General features: G+C 43.1%; 3 protein-coding genes across 5 annotated transcripts in view; 1 reads left to right on the forward strand and 2 right to left on the reverse strand.

The window, feature by feature from the left end:
• Positions 1-3480, reverse strand: part of LOC124279345 (WD repeat and HMG-box DNA-binding protein 1-like) — a 49388-nt gene extending 45908 nt beyond the window's left edge. Inside the window, exons 1-4 of the mRNA XM_046715155.1 lie at positions 3328-3480; positions 1289-1400; positions 639-790; positions 423-531 (exon numbers count right to left, since the gene is read on the reverse strand). Of these exons, the coding sequence (XP_046571111.1) occupies positions 423-531; positions 639-790; positions 1289-1400; positions 3328-3392 (438 nt within the window). The 5' untranslated portion in view covers positions 3393-3480. The remainder of the gene's footprint in view (positions 1-422; positions 532-638; positions 791-1288; positions 1401-3327) is intronic.
• A 733-nt stretch (positions 3481-4213) lies between these two features.
• LOC124279346 (suppressor of cytokine signaling 5-like) lies at positions 4214-7674 on the forward strand. The gene is made up of 2 exons (XM_046715156.1): positions 4214-4309; positions 5620-7674. Exons 1-2 carry the CDS (start codon positions 4300-4302, stop codon positions 7089-7091), a joined length of 1482 nt encoding a protein of 493 aa, XP_046571112.1. The 5' UTR covers positions 4214-4299; the 3' UTR covers positions 7092-7674.
• A 4651-nt stretch (positions 7675-12325) lies between these two features.
• On the reverse strand, positions 12326-15746 carry LOC124279347 (translin-associated protein X-like). 3 transcript variants are annotated; one of them, XM_046715159.1, is made up of 4 exons: positions 15617-15746; positions 14497-14680; positions 14160-14293; positions 12326-12870 (listed from the first exon to the last, which is right to left on the reverse strand). In XM_046715159.1, the coding sequence occupies exons 1-4, from the start codon at positions 15630-15632 to the stop codon at positions 12359-12361; spliced, it is 846 nt and encodes a 281-aa protein (XP_046571115.1). In that variant the 5' UTR covers positions 15633-15746; the 3' UTR covers positions 12326-12358. The 3 variants fall into 3 exon arrangements, with proteins under 3 accessions (XP_046571115.1, XP_046571114.1, XP_046571116.1); XM_046715158.1 differs by lacking the exon at positions 15617-15746 and adding an exon at positions 15490-15595; XM_046715160.1 differs by lacking the exon at positions 15617-15746 and adding an exon at positions 15147-15415.
• Between the last annotated feature and the right edge of the window lie 1565 nt (positions 15747-17311).

Consider the following 17311-nt stretch of genomic DNA (forward strand, 5'->3'; position numbering starts at 1 on the left):
GTGGAGAGCCACACTAAGATACATGTTGGACACCTACCAATAGTTCCTCCTGGGGGTGGAGAGCCACACTAAGATACATGTTGGACACCTACCAATAGTTCCTCCTGAGGGTGGAGAGCCACACTAAGATACATGTTGGACACCTACCAATAGTTCCTCCTGAGGGTGGAGAGCCACACTAAGATACATGTTGGACACGTACCAATAGTTCCTCCTGAGGGTGGAGTGCCACACTAAGATACATGTTGGACACGTACCAATAGTTCCTCCTGAGGGTGGAGAGCCACACTAAGTTACATGTTGGACACCTACCAATAGTTCCTCCTGGGGGTGGAGAGCCACGCTGAGATACATGTTGAACACCTACCAATAGTTCCTCCTGGGGGTGGAGAGCCACGCTGAGATACATGTTGGACACCTACCAATAGTTCCTCTTGGGGGTGGAGAGCCACGCTGAGCACTGGAGCCTGGTGACCATGGAACACCTTCTGGTTACTGCTCTCAACCTCAACATGCTTCACAGTGAAGTCACTGAAACAGACAATCTGCATTTATATGAATTCAACAAATGTCAACTGAAATTTATTTCACACCTGATGTTGTGACACTGATGGAGTTACATGTCACATGCTACATACCTTGATGCAGCCACCATTACGCTGCCAGACTTGTTGAAGCACATGTGTGACACGGCACCGGTGAAGCGGGTCACGATGCCATCAGGGGAACCATCAGGGAAGGTATGAGTCTGTATGGAGTTGGACTCAGATGCAGTGTAGAAACGATTATTCTGCAAACACAATGTAATACAATCATTTAATCTTCATTCCATCTGACATCACTGCTGTGGTGTGTTATATTGGGCTAGACTCTGATATACAGAACCTTAACGATGATATGCCTACATGAATCTGTTAACAGGCCGAAATGCTTAATGTTCATATCTCTATAACTCTTATATTGTAATGCACTTTTATTTTCATAATTTGTTTGCAGATATTTGATACTGCACTAATAACACAGTTGGAGGCATGAAACACACAACTTTCTGTCCCTCCACGCTGTGTGCCAGGATAATGGAGGGATGGCTTATGGTAAGAATATTTCTGCTGGAAATGCCAGCATATCCTTACAAAAACATTGCAGATACCTATGACTAGTATGAGACAGAACAAAAATGATAACTAAATACTATACTGTGTTTCCAAGTCTGAATTGGGGGAATTCTTCATAAACTGAGAAATTAAAGGTTGTCTCTTGAAAAGTTCTTGAAAGCATTTTATTTCACCTTAAAGGCAACAGCATAAACTTTCTCTCCAACTCTGTGAGAGACAGCATCATCATCCTCGATACCCTGCCACACTCTGACATCTCCATCTGTACCACCAGTCAGCATGTATCTGAAACACATCAGTATCTCCATGATCACCCGTACATCTGCATTTAGTACACCCATGTTTCTGAAACACATCAGTATCTCCAGGATCACCCGTACATCTGCATTTAGTACACCCATGTATCTGAAACACATCAGTATCTCCAGGATCACCCGTACATCTGCATTTAGTACACCCATGTATCTGAAACACATCAGTATCTCCATGATCACCCGTACATCTGCATTTAGTACACCCATGTATCTGAAACACATCAGTATCTCCATGATCACCCGTACATCTGCATTTAGTACACCCATGTATCTGAAACACATTAGTATCTCCATGATCACCCATTACATCTGCATTTAGTACACCCATGTATCTGAAACACATCAGTATCTCCATGATCACCATGTATCTGAAACACATCAGTACCTCCATGATCACCCGTACATCTGCATTTAGTACACCCATGTATCTGAAACACATCAGTATCTCCAGGATCACCCTTACATCTGCATTTAGTACACCCATGTATCTGAAACACATCAGTACCTCCATGATCACCCGTACATCTGCATTTAGTACACCCATGTATCTGAAACACATCAGTATCTCCAGGATCACCCCTACATCTGCATTTAGTACACCCATGGACAGCTTCAAAGTCACTGAATGTTTGAGTGACTGTCATGTGAATATTTACGTTCACACATAAGAAAAATATATGTTTCAAGTGTATTGATTACAGTTGAAACAAATGATACAAAGAGACAACATTAGATGTTTGAGACTGGCTAATGAGTTTTGTTGTTGTTTTTTTCATTCCAGGAAAATCAGGTTACATGGATCCCAACCGAAGGTGGATGTATACATAGATGGAATATTGGTTACAGGTAGTATAGGCAATAGTTCGCAATAGAGAGACAATTTCAAATCTGATATTAACACACTAAGCCGCACTACAGGGATGAAAATAACCCATTGCCCGACGTCCGAGTCCAGTGCTTTTTTCTGTCGGGCAAGCAAATTTGTATATCACACTGTACCGGTGTCCAGTTGACTTTCCAATATTAATAATGTTGTTTATTTAAAAAAATAACAAGAAAACGGACAGTATAGTGGAAAAATTATCAGGGCAAGTGATTTTACATGTGCCACTGTACCGTGGTACACTAGAAATTTTAAAGTTATTTCCACCCCTGCACTAGCAGGCTCAGATTGGGATTGATGAAGCTTCCCTATTAAAGATAGTAATTAATACTGCAAAGTTAGGCACAACATGTTAAAGTAGTGGACACACAAGTCTAATGAGTTTTGCTCTGTTTGCCATTACCTCCCGACTTGGATGCCATTTTAGGCGGATTTTATTATAATTTGCATTGTACAAAAACAATTTTATTCTGTTTTCGGGTGTACTGGACTTTACCGGGCGCACTTTTTAAGATTAATTAGCGTTGCTGGGGTTCCCTAACCCTAACCCCTAACACTAAGGATCGTAAAGGGTGCCTAACTCTAAGGATCGTAAAGGGTGGCATACCCCAACCCTAAGGAACGTAAAGGGAGCAGCGAGGGCTGCGCCGGGTAAAGTTCATTCTAGCCCTGTTTTCATATGTTTACAGATATTTAGAAATAAAACAACACGTCCGATCAAGTCTCATCATACCGTTAGTGACATTCCTTCAACCATGACGCGGTGAAAACGAAAACTCAAAACACACGAGCGATTACACAGAAAGTGTTATTGACAAAGAATCCTTGCATGTTGGTATCTGAAACTTAATTAATGTGGTAAATTACTCCCCTTGCTCGAGTTAATATGCGGGTATCAGGTGTGCAGGGGCGTCTCAAGATGTGCTATGACTTCTAATTAAAGGTAAGGAAGCTGACATACAAGTGACAACAATCTTAGTGGATCTAGCGTTTAGTTAAAATCTGAGGAATCTACCTTCCAGAATCTTCAAAACACAGGACTGTGTGCCCATCGCTGTGAGCATATCTCATAGGTTTCATTTCCGGAAAGAAAAGTTATATTAAACACTCAATGTTGTTCTCGTCTTGACACTATCGTCAACGCCAAAAGTTTCCCGCAATAATATTGAATTTCCCGCGGTTAAAGTAATCTCGCGGCAAATAAATAAACTATTTTCTTTTCTTTTAGAATCTAAAAAAATCATATTACTACCAATTTTGAATATTTTGTTTGTTTCTTATACAACGTTAAGTAAAACCTGCGTAAGATTGTTACAAATTTTAATTGTGTTATTACGCCTACGCGGCTGCGTTCTGTAACATGTTCGTGATTCCGAGAACAGTTATGACAACTGCAAGAACACTGTCTATGATGTTCAAAACTATTAATTTACTGTTACTACGGAACGCAAGAGACCTACATCACTATATGTAATGTACTTTTCCATGTGTATTTTATCAGAATTCTCCAAAAGAATCCAGCTGGAAGAATTTCAGAAACTCAAAATCACACACATTATCGATCATTATGCACATGGTTTGTTTATTTAACCACAAACAGATTGACAGACAGTCTTGTTGATCATGTAAGTGCTAATTGCATTTATTAGTGGGTTTTTTAAAGACTGCTCAACATCTGCAATTTCGGGAGAAAAAGTTTGTAACCGATCATTGTCATATTACCGAGGATCGCGCCGAATATTGTTTATACAGTTTCAGTCAAACGATATGGAGGAATTGTTCTTACATTTAACTTCAGGGGCAGAAGATATTTAACTTACTCATGTGTGCAGACATATAATGTCGTTTCAGGGACATATCTATTAACAAACCATTCTCGAAACGAGTCGCACAAATACACCAATGTAACATTTCCTGTTGCCGGAAGTTCCTGGGTGAGGCTGTCAGTCAGTCATAGCGTACACCATCAGGCGAGACACTGTACAGAATGGAGTCAGGTAGGATATTGTCTAGTCTGACGTGTGTCGGTCAAATGTTATTTGTTCTTCCAACTGGTGAAAACTGTCTCTATCTTATCATTACATCAAAAGAAACACAAATCTATCAGACTTACTTACCAAGTTAAAATTAAGTGATGTTGACTCATTGAGTCAATGAGTGTCACTGTTTTGGATTGGGGCAGGATGTGAAAAGTTGAGATCTGGGATTGACCATTCTCCGGAACTGCTTGTCATTGTATACCATATACTTACCGTGCTGATAAAATCTTAGTAATCGGTTGTCCAATCTAACTAGTGTAATATTTAGTGAGGAAATCTTAATAAATGTTGTTTTTCATAAATCTCAGGAATGAAAAGTTCTGATTTTTGTACTGGCAAGACTTCCGCCCGTATCCCCCCTAAATTTTAACCATGAGGAAAAGTTTCTTTGAGTGGCATTTTTTAGAAGTTGGATATGTCTTTCAGTATGTTCAGATACATTTAAAGAAATATGTTAAAACTCATCCTTATCAGATGAGGAATATATATTCAGGTGATATAATTTGACTAGAATGAAATTTAAAGGGGGATACGGGCAGAAGTCTTTCCCAAGGTTGTACGTGTGACTCAAGGATGAAATTCCCCAGTTTCTGTGATGTAGAGTGGCCAGCCCTTGGTCCGTGTTCTGCACCCTTCTAGTGATTCTGGGTTGGATAAGACCCCCAGAACTTAATCTTGTAGGAGTTGACTAAAATGGACCAGGCTCTTAGCTTGTCATGCTCTGATTGTGAGCGAGGTTTCTTATGCTTTTTCAACTACTGTTTGCTAGGTCAGCCAGTGTATACCTTGGTAGGAACACAATGTTTAGCTGGCTGAACTACTGGTTTGCACGTGTCTGACTCCATTATTTCCTAGCTATTGTAATGTATGATGTCTTTTAGCGGCATTTAGAAGTTGTTATAGATGACCAAGATATTTTATGGATTAAAGGATAAAGAAGCTTAAATCCATAAAATGTCTTGGTTATTGTAATGTAGTTGGAATATTACTATTATGATAGTAAACAACACTCCCTTTCTGGACTTAACATTACAGTTAGTCTGTTGTTTTGAGTCTAGTCAGCACTAGTGACATTTCCATTGGGCTGTCACTGATGCCATTAGCTAAACTCTGTCAGATCATGTTTGTGGACAAGAGAAATGAGAAGTTCATTTCTGAACTTTCAGTCTGTGTGCTGTGCATTCTTCATTCACTTTATAGTTAGTCTGGGAATAGGTGCATATTCTGTATTTAAGAAAATGTTCATTGATTTGTATGTGTGGTTGCAGATACTGACCCTGATGCTATCCAGCACCTGGACTCCGTCATCATGGAGGACAACCAGTGCCGAGGAATCGTGAACATTGATGAGGCTGTCGCCCCTGTCAGACATCGCCTTCACCGCTCAACAGTCCGGCCATTCTTTTGTTGTGGGAGCGAGGTCTCCCTTGTTAGCCTTGTAGACTCGCTTGATCTTGGTCCTTCTACTTCGTCATCATGTCTGACATCTGATACCATGCTGCCACCTTCTGCATCAGCAGGAACAAAGACAGATGGCAGCTCCAGTGGCTGCAGAAGGACAAGTCTGAGAGGGAAAAGGTCTGAGAAATTACAACCAAATAAATCCAAGAAAAGATTCTGGAGTTTACGTGGAAAACTTGGAAGCAGGTTTGTCGGGCAACATGCTCGAAATGATGTGTGCCAACATCAGATGAGTTGTCTGTGTTCAGCTCACAGGAAACGAGGGACTATGCCATGCCTGGGTCATGAAGACTTGGCATCTCAAGGTACGCTGCGTACCTCCGGGCATCTGGGAGCCATGTTGTCTGGATTAAGAGTAGGGCAGAATGCTGCTGTACCCCTAATTGACATTGCTAGGGTTAATTTTGACGCTTTGTACCCCACTCAAGACATGGATGAGATTCGCCGAGAAGAGAGAGCAAAAGAAATCGAACATGGAATTGAAATAAGTCCCCAACACTGGCCAGCAAGTTTGTTCAGTGTTGTTACACGTTCAGGCCCCAATCAGCACAGAGGGAGGATGAATGTCTCAACCCGCCATCATTCACTTAGCTCTGTATCGTTCCCTCCATTTGCAAGTCTGACACCGTCCTCATCAGATTACGAGGAGTCAGTGTATGGTGACAGTTCTGTGCTGTGTCTGCAGGCACTCGCCCACCATCTTCCCGCAGTCCTGCAGCCTCCAGCTCCACTCTGTCAGCAGCCGTTGCAGCCAGCCGCCCACAGTCAGGTGGAGTACATTCACTGCCTTGTCCCCGACCTCATCAAGATCAGCTGCTGCAGCTTCTACTGGGGAGTGATGGACCGCTATGAGGCTGAAGCACTGTTGGAGAATAAGCCAGAGGGAACCTTCCTACTGAGAGATAGTGCACAAGAAGACTTCCTGTTTTCAGTCAGCTTTAGACGCTACAACCGTTCACTTCATGCTCGTATTGAACAGTGGAACCACTTGTTCAGTTTTGATGCCCATGATCCTGCCGTGTTTGCCTGTGACAGTGTAGTTGGTTTGATTGAACACTACAAAGACCCTGAATGTTGCATGTTTTTTGAGCCTATGTTAACGCTTCCCTTGAATCGCACTTCTTGCTTCCCACTGAAGCATCTCTGTCGTTCACAGATATGCAACAATATCTCGTACGATGATGTAAATGTGCTGCCACTGCCGTCCTCCCTCAAGGAGTATCTCAAGTACTATCATTACAAGCAGAAAGTGCGCGTCAAGAGGCTGGATATCCCCTAGCACTTCGTTTCTCTACAATGAACTGTTCTGTTACCCTCTTTCTTCAATGAAAAACATGTCATGTCAGAATTCCTACAACCCACAATTTGAACCATATTGGTGTGTTTCTAAGATGAACTATTTGGGCATTTGGATCTGTTTCTAACGAGCAAGCACTCAACAACTAGCAGTTCGACTAGTCGGTGTGATGAACTACTTTTACATGCATTCACTGTGTCCGAATGTATATAAATGACTCGGTGAAACAATCTGCAATACATTAATTACACGCTACATGTTATGGCTATCTCGCACAGATACACTTGGTTGACAAAAATATTGTTGTTCTGGAGAGTGAAACGTGACTGTATGATTGTCCCGGTTTCTGTGGACAAGTCAGGACTTCGACCATGGTGACTGAAAGATTCAGGGAAGTGATCACGTGTGTATACCTACCGTGAAACACGGAGGTTCTGTTATGGATGTAGGGTGCATGATTTAAATGATGGAGCTCCTTGATAAGGATCTTACTGCATTTGTCTCAGTTTAATTTAAGAAGTTTGAACTCTACTGTACTATTTGTTATTAAACATGTTGAAATGTTTCTTGTACAATACTTTAGACAAATATTTAACATAAGTAAAATCTTTCATTGTAACTGGGATCGATTAAATACATATATACATATGGTATAGAAACCTAAGAGACAGAATGCTGACAATATCGTGCCACTTGTAAGTTCTACTTGTAGGTGTCCCACATTATACTGACAGTACAGGAATATGACCAGAGTATTGTTTAAAGACGTCGTAACTGTGTCACACACAAGTGTCGATGAATATGACACAAGGGTTTTATTCAACTTTCAAGAGTTTTCCAGTGTCAGCTAAATGGAAAGGGGGCGGTGGGGTAGCTTAATGGTTAAAGTGTTGGCTCGTCACGCCGAAGACCCGGGTTCGAATCCCCACATGGGTACAATATGTGAAGCCCATTTCTGGTGTCCCCACTGCACTGGATTGATGTTGCTGGAATATTGCTAAAAGCGGCGTAAAACCAAACTCACTCACTCACTAAATGGAAAGTTCGGTGACATTTACCTCATTGTTGAAACTCAAAGTGTAGGTATGGTAAGGACTGACAAGCATACAGAAACTAGGATTCAATGTAATGATCATAAGTATCTGGTGTGTCTTAGGAACACAACTGCTGGGATTCGATGTAATGATCATAAGTATCTGGTGTGTCTTAGGAACACAACTGCTGGGATTCGATGTAATGATCATAAGTATCTGGTGTGTTTTAGGAACACAACTGCTGGGATTCAATGTAATGATCATAAGTATCTGGTGTGATTTAGGAAAACACAACTGCTGGGATTCAATGTAATGATCATAAGTATCTGGTGTGTTTTAGGAACGCAACTGCTGGGATTCGATGTAATGATCATAAGTATCTGGTGTGTTTTAGGAACACAAATACTGCACCCAGCAATACTGGGGTAAGAACACACAGGATACAGGTGGCGAGGGTGGTACATCAGCTGCACCCAGCAATACTGGGTGGTACAGGATTATCTGGTGAGTGTACAGGGGTGGTGGTACATCAGCTGCACCCAGCAATACTGGGTGTACAGGACGTGGTGGTACATCAGCTGCACCCAGCAATACTGGGTGTACAGGGACGGTGGTGGTATCATCAGCAATAGCTGCACCCAGTGTACACCCAGCAATACTGGGTGTACAGGGAGATGGTGGTATCAGCTGCACCCAGCAATACTGGGTGTACAGGGACATGGTGGTACATCAGCTGCACCCAGCAATACTGGGTGTACAGGGAGGTGGTGGTACATCAGCTGCACCCAGCAATACTGGGTGTACAGGGACGTGGTGGTACATCAGCTGCACCCAGCAATACTGGGTGTACAGGGAGCTGTGGTGGTACATCAGCTGCACCCAGCAATACTGGGTGTACAGGGACGATGGGTGGGACGTGGTGGTACATCAGCTGCACCCAGCAATACTGGGTGTACAGGGGCTGGTGGTGGTACATCAGCTGCACCCAGCAATACTGGGTGTACAGGGACGTGGTGGTACATCAGCTGCACCCAGCAATACTGGGTGTACAGGGATGTGGTGGTACATCAGCTGCAGGGATCATTACACCACCCAGGTGGTGGTACATCAGCTGCACCCAGCAATACTGGGTGTACAGGGACGTGGTGGTACATCAGCTGCACCCAGCAATACTGGGTGTACAGGGACTTGGTGGTACATCAGCTGCACCCAGCAATACTGGGTGTACAGGGCGATGGTGGTACATCAGCTGCACCCAGCAATACTGGGTGTACAGGGACGTGGTGGTACATCAGCTGCACCCAGCAATACTGGGTGTACAGGGAGGTGATGGTACATCAGCTGCACCCAGCAATACTGGGTGTACAGGGAGGTGGTGGTACATCAGCTGCACCCAGCAATACTGGGTGTACAGGGATGTGGTGGTACATCAGCTGCACCCAGGAATACTGGGTGTGCAGGGACGTGGTGGTACATCAGCTGCACCCAGCAATACTGGGTGTACAGGGACTTGGTGGTACATCAGCTGCACCCAGCAATACTGGGTGTACAGGGACGTGGTGGTACATCAGCTGCACCCAGCAATACTGGGTGTACAGGGACGTGGTGGTACATCAGCTGCACCCAGCAATACTGGGTGTACAGGGACGTGGTGGTACATCAGCTGCACCCAGCAATACTGGGTGTACAGGGAGGTGGTGGTACATCAGCTGCACCCAGCAATACTGGGTGTACAGGTTTTGATGGAACTTTGAAACTTAAGGTTGCGGAGTCAAAGTCAACATTGGATAAATAGATACATGGTTATGGCAGACTTCTTCCTCAGTTAACTTACTGGCCCTTTGTCAGTATTTGATACGTCACTTATACCAAGTGTTGTGTTACTGGGCAACACTGAAATATGTTGGTGAATTAACCAGTCATTTTACACTAGTCAGGGGAGATGCACTAATGCGGAGTAGTTCTACAATCATCAGAAACAGGAACATTCCAGCTTATCTACTGTGCCTTGTTTCTGTCCACAAGCAGGAGAACACCTATAGTTCCTACTTCTCCATAACACAATCATTTCTGAGTTGTGTGTGATCCAACAAACGTGATGCCATGCGACTGAACCTCTGCCATGCTACGTGCTGGGAGAGTGGACTAAAACAACAAACTATACGGTCCAGTGCACAGCTAATCTCCTGCCTCATCACCTCGGTAATGTAACAACAGGGATGGAAATAACTTTAAAATTGCTAGTGTACTCCGGTACAGTGGCACATGTAAAACCACTTGCCCTGATAATTTTCCCACTATACCGGCCGTTTTCTTGTTGATTTTTTAAATAAACAACATAATTAATATTGGAAAGTCAACTGGACACCGGTACAGTGTGATATACAAATTTGCTTGCCCAACAGAAAAAACACACTGGACTCCGGCGTCGAGCAATGGGTTATTTCCACCCCTGAACAACCCAACTAAACGTGAAGCATTCACCCAAAGCTTAAATTGACAAAAGTATATCTTAGATGAGGAATGGACTAAACCAGGGGAAAACATAAAACAATCTGTAAGAAATGATACCATGTTATTATGTTTGGACATTTAAGAAATGATGCTGATGTATTATGTCTTGTAGCACATATAATAACGAATTACCATTAAGAGCACATTATGTTTTATTGTGAGACTGAACAGTGTCCTCATTACCCGTGTCTCATATCTGGTCTTAATTAGCAAATGTTAATTGCTCATCAAATCATTATCAGGTGACCAACACCATCTTGAAATACGAGTAGGGTTTTCTGCTGGGTGGTCAACTGTAGAGCCTTTCCCTCATGGTAGGGGCTGCTCTAAAGTTGATCTGGGCGATCTTTGTCTCGTCTGCTGTCTTTGTTATGATTTCAATGAAACATAACACATTTGTGTGCTGGTGTCACAGGGCTTGTTGAAACAGTTGTGGAAGCCTTCCAAGTTGTGCAGCCATGATCCTGTTGTTTTGGGGAATGTTGCATCATCATTTACCGACTTGGTGACAATGTAGTTGACTAGTTGTTAAAGCCAATGGCTATCATAACTTAGGGTGTTGACTGCATGGCATCCACCCACATATCGTGGACAGCAGCAGCAGGGAGAAGGGCAAGTCCGGCAGCTCTTCTGAACCAAGTCTGTACAGCAAGGTCTTCCTTGTACTAGACAGCCAGACCAAGGTTTCGACTTCCGTGCCAAATGGCCTGGTAGCCTTTTACCTCTGTGCCAGGGAACTCGTCTTGACAACACGGATACCACTCAAAGTCAGTCTGTACGTGGACAGTAGCCCCTGGGAAGGTCAGTGTCTGCTGCACCTCAACCTTCAGCAGATTGACATAGGCAGGAGACTGGTGATGAAGTAGGTAAATGTTTGGTGATCTTATTACACATGTGAAAAATGTGATCGTTAATAAGAGGATGAAGAACAATTGAGTGAGTGAGTTTAGTTTTATGCTGCACTCAGCAATATTTCAGCCAGCTATATAGCGGCGGTCTGTAAATAATCGAGCCTGGAACAGACAATCCTGTGATCAACAGCATGAGCATCGGTCTACCCAATTGTGATGTGATGGCATGTGTCGACCAAGTCAGCGAGTCTGACCACCCGATCCCGTTAATCATCTCTTACGACAAGCATGGGTTACTGAAGATGAATTCAAATCCGGATCCTCATGGGTAGATAAAAGAACAAACTGAATGAAAGAGATTCAAGATTAATGAATGGAAGGTCTGACAGATTGATGGATGAAGGTCTAACAGATTGATGGAAGAAAGGAAAGTATAACAGTCTCACTGAAGGTCTCAAGACACTGATGGCAGGAAGGTTTAATGTAGCAGATGATGGAGTGACATTGAAAGGGACGAAGATGTATGCAGGTTGCTGGGATGGGCAGAATGACTGACAGATTGATGGAGGAGGATGGATGGCCTAACAGATGAACAGTCTACAATGGCCGAGTAGTTCTTCAACCTGCCAAGCTGAACATAGTGTGTAATGTCAAATTATGTTCTACTTATGTTCTCAAACAGAAGCTTGAACATGAGTGGAATGTGTCACATACATGTATCTTTTTTTCCTTTTTGGTTTTAAAAGGTTTGTAAAAGAAATCTACATGTATCACTAAACCACCAAAGAGGTGTTAAACATACATAATTTACATATAATTGGTTTTTGACCGATTTATTACAGAATGGCCCCTATTCATCACATGGTTCTTCCTGAAACCTGCTGCTGCACTCGGAAGTCCCACTGAGGACATCAGCGATCAGGTGTTTGGGGATCTCAGAGCCACGCACTTGGATAGTGTAACACGCATTCTCAACTTTGTGCAAGCTCTGTCTGAGCGTGGACATTTTTCGATTCAGTTCCCGAGAAACATTCCCGTAGGACAGAAATGCATCATGTATACGTCGCATGAACGCACAAACTTTGAAAGGAAGCTGTAAGTCCCCAGCTCCCACACTGTTGATAGTCAGTCTCATGAGTTCACCGGTCAGGTCTGCCACGCCCAGCATGTACTCCAGGGGTGGTATGAGGACTTGCACAGTTACCTCCCTTTTCACATTTGGAGCAGTTATATCTGCTACATTTTCCACTGCTGGATGAGGAGTGGGGAAGGTGAGGTCATCTTGAATCTGTTGGAGAGTCACCAGGGACCCACTGTGCAGATAGTGATAGAAGGTCACAGCTTCAATGAACTCCTGAAGACCTGCAAACAGTACAAATCACAGTTTACATCCATTTCTAAATCAGACCTAAATCATGTCATCAATGTCCATGGTACCATCACAGATTTAAATACCATGGTAATGTCATCTAGGTCCCAGGTACAATAACAGGCATTTAAATACAATCACATACCAAAATAATGTAACCAAGGTTCAAGGTACAATCACAAATCTAATTAATGTAGGGGTGGGATATCTCAAGTATAGACCTACCTGCATAGCTGGGATATCTCAAGTGTAGACCTACCTGCAGGGCTGGGATATCTCAAGTATAGACCTACCTGTAGGGCTGGGATATATCAAGTATAGACCTACCTGCAGGGCTGGGATATATCAAATATAGACCTACCTGCAGGGCTGGGATATCCCAAGTATAGACCTACCTGCAGGGGTAGGATATCTCAAATATAGACCTACCTGCAGGGCTGGGATATCTCAAGTATAGACCTACCTGCAGGGCCGGGATATCTTAAGTATAGACCTACCTGCAGGGCTGGGATATATCATGTATAGACCTACCTGCAGGGCTGGGATATCTCAAGTGTAGACCTACCTGCAGGGCTGGGATATCTCAAGTATAGACCTACCTGCAGGGCTGGGATATATCAAGTATAGACCTACCTGCAGGGGTAGGATATCTCAAATATAGACCCACCTGCAGGGCTGGGATATCTCAAGTATAGACCTACCTGCAGGGCTGGGATATCTTAAGTATAGACCTACCTGCAGGGCTGGGATATATCATGTATAGACCTACCTGCAGGGCTGGGATATCTCAAGTGTAGACCTACCTGCAGGGCTGGGATATCTCAAGTATAGACCTACCTGCAGGGCTGGGATATATCAAGTATAGACCTACCTGCAGGGCTGGGATATATCAAGTATAGACCTACCTGCAGGGTGGGATATCCCAAGTATAGATCTACCTGCAGGGGTGGGATATCTCAAATATAGACCTACCTGCAGGGCTGGGATATCCCAAGTATAGACCTACCTGCAGGGGTAGGATATCTCAAATATAGACCTACCTGCAGGGCTGGGATATCTCAAGTATAGACCTACCTGCAGGGCCGGGATATCTTAAGTATAGACCTACCTGCAGGGCTGGTATATATCAAGTATAGACCTACCTGCAAGGGTGGGATATCTCAAGAGCAGACCTACCTGCACGTGTGGGTTGTCAATAGTATAGACCTACCTACAGGGGTAGGATATCACATGTATCTTTGTACTTGCAGGTTAAGTTTCACAGCAAAGAGACTGTTCTCACCTGGGGAGTAAGCCCGTAAGAACTGATATGGGTCTTCTCCTTCCAACTCTTCAGATATCTTCATCATCTTTATCAGCTTTATGTTGTTCAGTTTTTCAAGTGTTTGCGCAAGGAGACTCTCAGAATCCTCATTTCTGTGGACAGAAAAGACACCATCTATAAACAATGATAAACTAGGAGTCTTTTTTTAGAGACATTTCGACGTTTCTTAGGAAGGATAAGAATATATGGATGAGAGAGACACCATTATTAAGCACAAGACTGCTACAGAACCTACAACCTACACCTCCTATCTGCTGAACACAACTTTTAACAGATCTATATACATGAAGCCTACCCTGCCACTCTGTGCAGCATGAAGATAGTCCGCTTGCTTTCGATGGTGACATCTCGGCTAAGTTTGACTAAACGTTCATATTTATCATGCCTCGTGTCAAGCAGGACTTGAAACTCTCGGAAGGCTTTGATAACCGTACTGTTTTCATCCACATCTGTATTCTTTCTTTTCCGCATTTGTTTTCCTGAAATGAAAGATTTGTATTAGAACTTCCAATGATGTCACATATTCTCATTATCAGGGTTGAACCAGGACAAACTTCAACTATGGGTAGTAGGGCTTGAGGTGTGTGCATGGATCATGCATCAGTCTAAGTTCATGGTGGGGTAGCCTAGATGCAGCGGGTAGCAGCGATGCGATCCTATACAGTCAAGACATGCAGGGTCATGTCTTGACTGTATAGGTCCGTATCGCGGCTTTTGGCTAGCCTAGAGGCAGCCTAGCCTAGTGGTTAAAGCATTCACTCGTCACGCCGAAGACACGGGTTTGATTCCCCCCACATGCACCAAGGCTAGTTCATGAATCAGGGTTAGTTCATCCACTGACTTGGGCAAGCACATCACTGAAGTTCATACTGCTAATTTAAGTTTTGTGTCAATTTCTAATGGTGATACTAAACATGTAGAGAAAATCACGCCTGTCATAACAACCGTATGTCCCTCAACATCCATCATGATGAAATGTCTTCCCTTTCACAACATGTATATTTGCTTGATAGAAAATATATTCATCCGTCATACAATCTTGAAAACGCACTCGCTTGCACCGTGAGAAACAAAATTAATACTGTAATATCAAAATGACAGGACGTAATAGATGTGACGAGGTTCCAACATAATGGTATATGAAGCAGGCCGACATTAGTGGCCACACAGATCTCTGAACTAGGGTATTCACACGAAGAGACACTGGTCTGCCGTCTGGTCATATTTAATTTAGATCTACTCGACTCAAATGATGCTTCAACAAGAATGCCTCGATGATATAATGTACCGCCTTTCAGTATTACTTCTGTATCAATATCTATTTCACCCATCAAGGTGACACATGAAGATAATATCACAATAAATGTAACGCATCGAAATTTCCAAGATTATTTGGCTACTGGTTCAAAACACACCTTCAGGTGACGCCATATTGTTTACATCGTGCCCCTGGCTAGAACTCCTTACATCGTTATCTATTTGCTTGCGTTTATGCGAATTGTTTTTGTTCCGAGAACGTATGTTTACTCATGAAATGACTAAAGGAAATGGACGTTGCGTCAAGATGATGGTTGTGAACAAACGAAGGGTCACTAGTCGTGTACGGCTTGGGTGAACTCCATCAACAGGGTATGGTAAACAGAGATGCTGATAAATGCGATCCTGAAGTACTGAAGTACCCATTAGTGTGGGACTGAGTTCTATCACCTTAACACGATACCGTTGTTACAATAAGTCCTACGAGACTTCCTCTAAACCATTAGAAAAGGTCGGTCACGCTAGCAGGGTCCAGGGCTTTGCGACATCAAGACTTTGAGCAGAGACCATATAATTATTATTATATGGTCTCTGCTTTGAGCAAGGAAAGGATTAACTGTATAGTCGTTAATTATCTCGGTTAGATTTGTTGAACAAACCAGGAAGACATGGTGAGTGTTGTCACACAGGATATCCTTGTTGACCAAGCAATGTTTACACCTCTCTGAAGCACCCAACGTTACGTGATCAGAGGTGCATGTTGAGGAACAGACGCAACGTATACCACCCCGAATCAAACACCTAGATCTAACAGTGTTGGACAAGGAATTAATATTACAAGGCCGTGACAAGGAACACGTTTCTCTATGCACATGCCTGTAGATTGATTGAATATTTTCTCATGTGTATATTACAGATCAATTTCTCGAAAAAGGTGTTTGCATAACATTATACATATACAATATATAGGTGTCTGTATACATGTACTATAGCTCTAAATATTTCCATTTTGTTTGTCCATATTTGTTGTGGAAATGACCAATCGCATTCTTGTCTGACTTAGGAGATCTGAGGGAATATCTGCTGAACGAGGCAGACACCACTAAGCCTGAAGTACGACAGTGTTACAGCTGTATGACTGTAAGTATAAACTGATCGAGGCAGACACCACTAAGCCTGAAGTACGACAGTGTTACAGCTGTATGACTGTAAGTATAAACTGATCGAGGCAGACACCACTAAGCACTAAGCCTGAAGACAGTGTTACAGCTGTATGACTGTAAGTATAAACTGAAGGCAGACACCACTAAGCCTGAACAGACACAGTGTTACAGCTGTATGACTGTAAGTATAAACTGATCGAGGCAGACACCACTAAGCCTGAAGTACGACAGTGTTACAGCTGTATGACTGTAAGTATAAACTGATCGAGGCAGACACCACTAAGCCTGAGCCACGACGAAAGTGTGAAAGTAGGCTGTAAGGCAGAAGTACTGATCGAGGCAGACACCACTAAGCCTGATGACAGTGTTACAGCTGTATGACTGTAAGTATAAACTGATCGAGGCAGACACCACTAAGCCTGAAGTACGACAGTGTTACAGCTGTATGACTGTAAGTATAAACTGATCGAGGCAGACACCACTAAGCCCTGAAGTAGGACAGTGACAGTGTTACAGCTGTATGACTGTAAGTATAAACTGATCGAGGCAGACACCACTAAGCCTGAAGTACGACAGTGTTACAGCTGTATGACTGTAAGTATAAACTGATCGAGGCAGACACCACTAAGCCTGAAGTACGACAGTGTTACAGCTGTATGACTGTAAGTATAAACTGATCGAGGCAGACAC

Source organism: Haliotis rubra, unplaced genomic scaffold, assembly GCF_003918875.1.
Source record: "Haliotis rubra isolate DU_JTF1 unplaced genomic scaffold, ASM391887v1 Scf25, whole genome shotgun sequence".
NCBI classification, from domain to species: domain Eukaryota; kingdom Metazoa; phylum Mollusca; class Gastropoda; order Lepetellida; family Haliotidae; genus Haliotis; species Haliotis rubra.

What these genes read in the sequence shown, in the direction of transcription:
- LOC124279347 (XM_046715158.1), bottom strand. Translation starts at nt 15,532, where the DNA reads ATGGGTGAAATAGATATTGATACAGAAGTAATACTGAAAGGCG. An exon ending in AGAAGTAATACTGAAAGGCG is followed by an intron (nt 14,681 to 15,489) that starts GTACATTATATC and finishes CTTTCATTTCAG; the next exon opens with GAAAACAAATGCGGAAAAGA. An exon ending in ATGCTGCACAGAGTGGCAGG is followed by an intron (nt 14,294 to 14,496) that starts GTAGGCTTCATG and finishes TTCTGTCCACAG; the next exon opens with AAATGAGGATTCTGAGAGTC.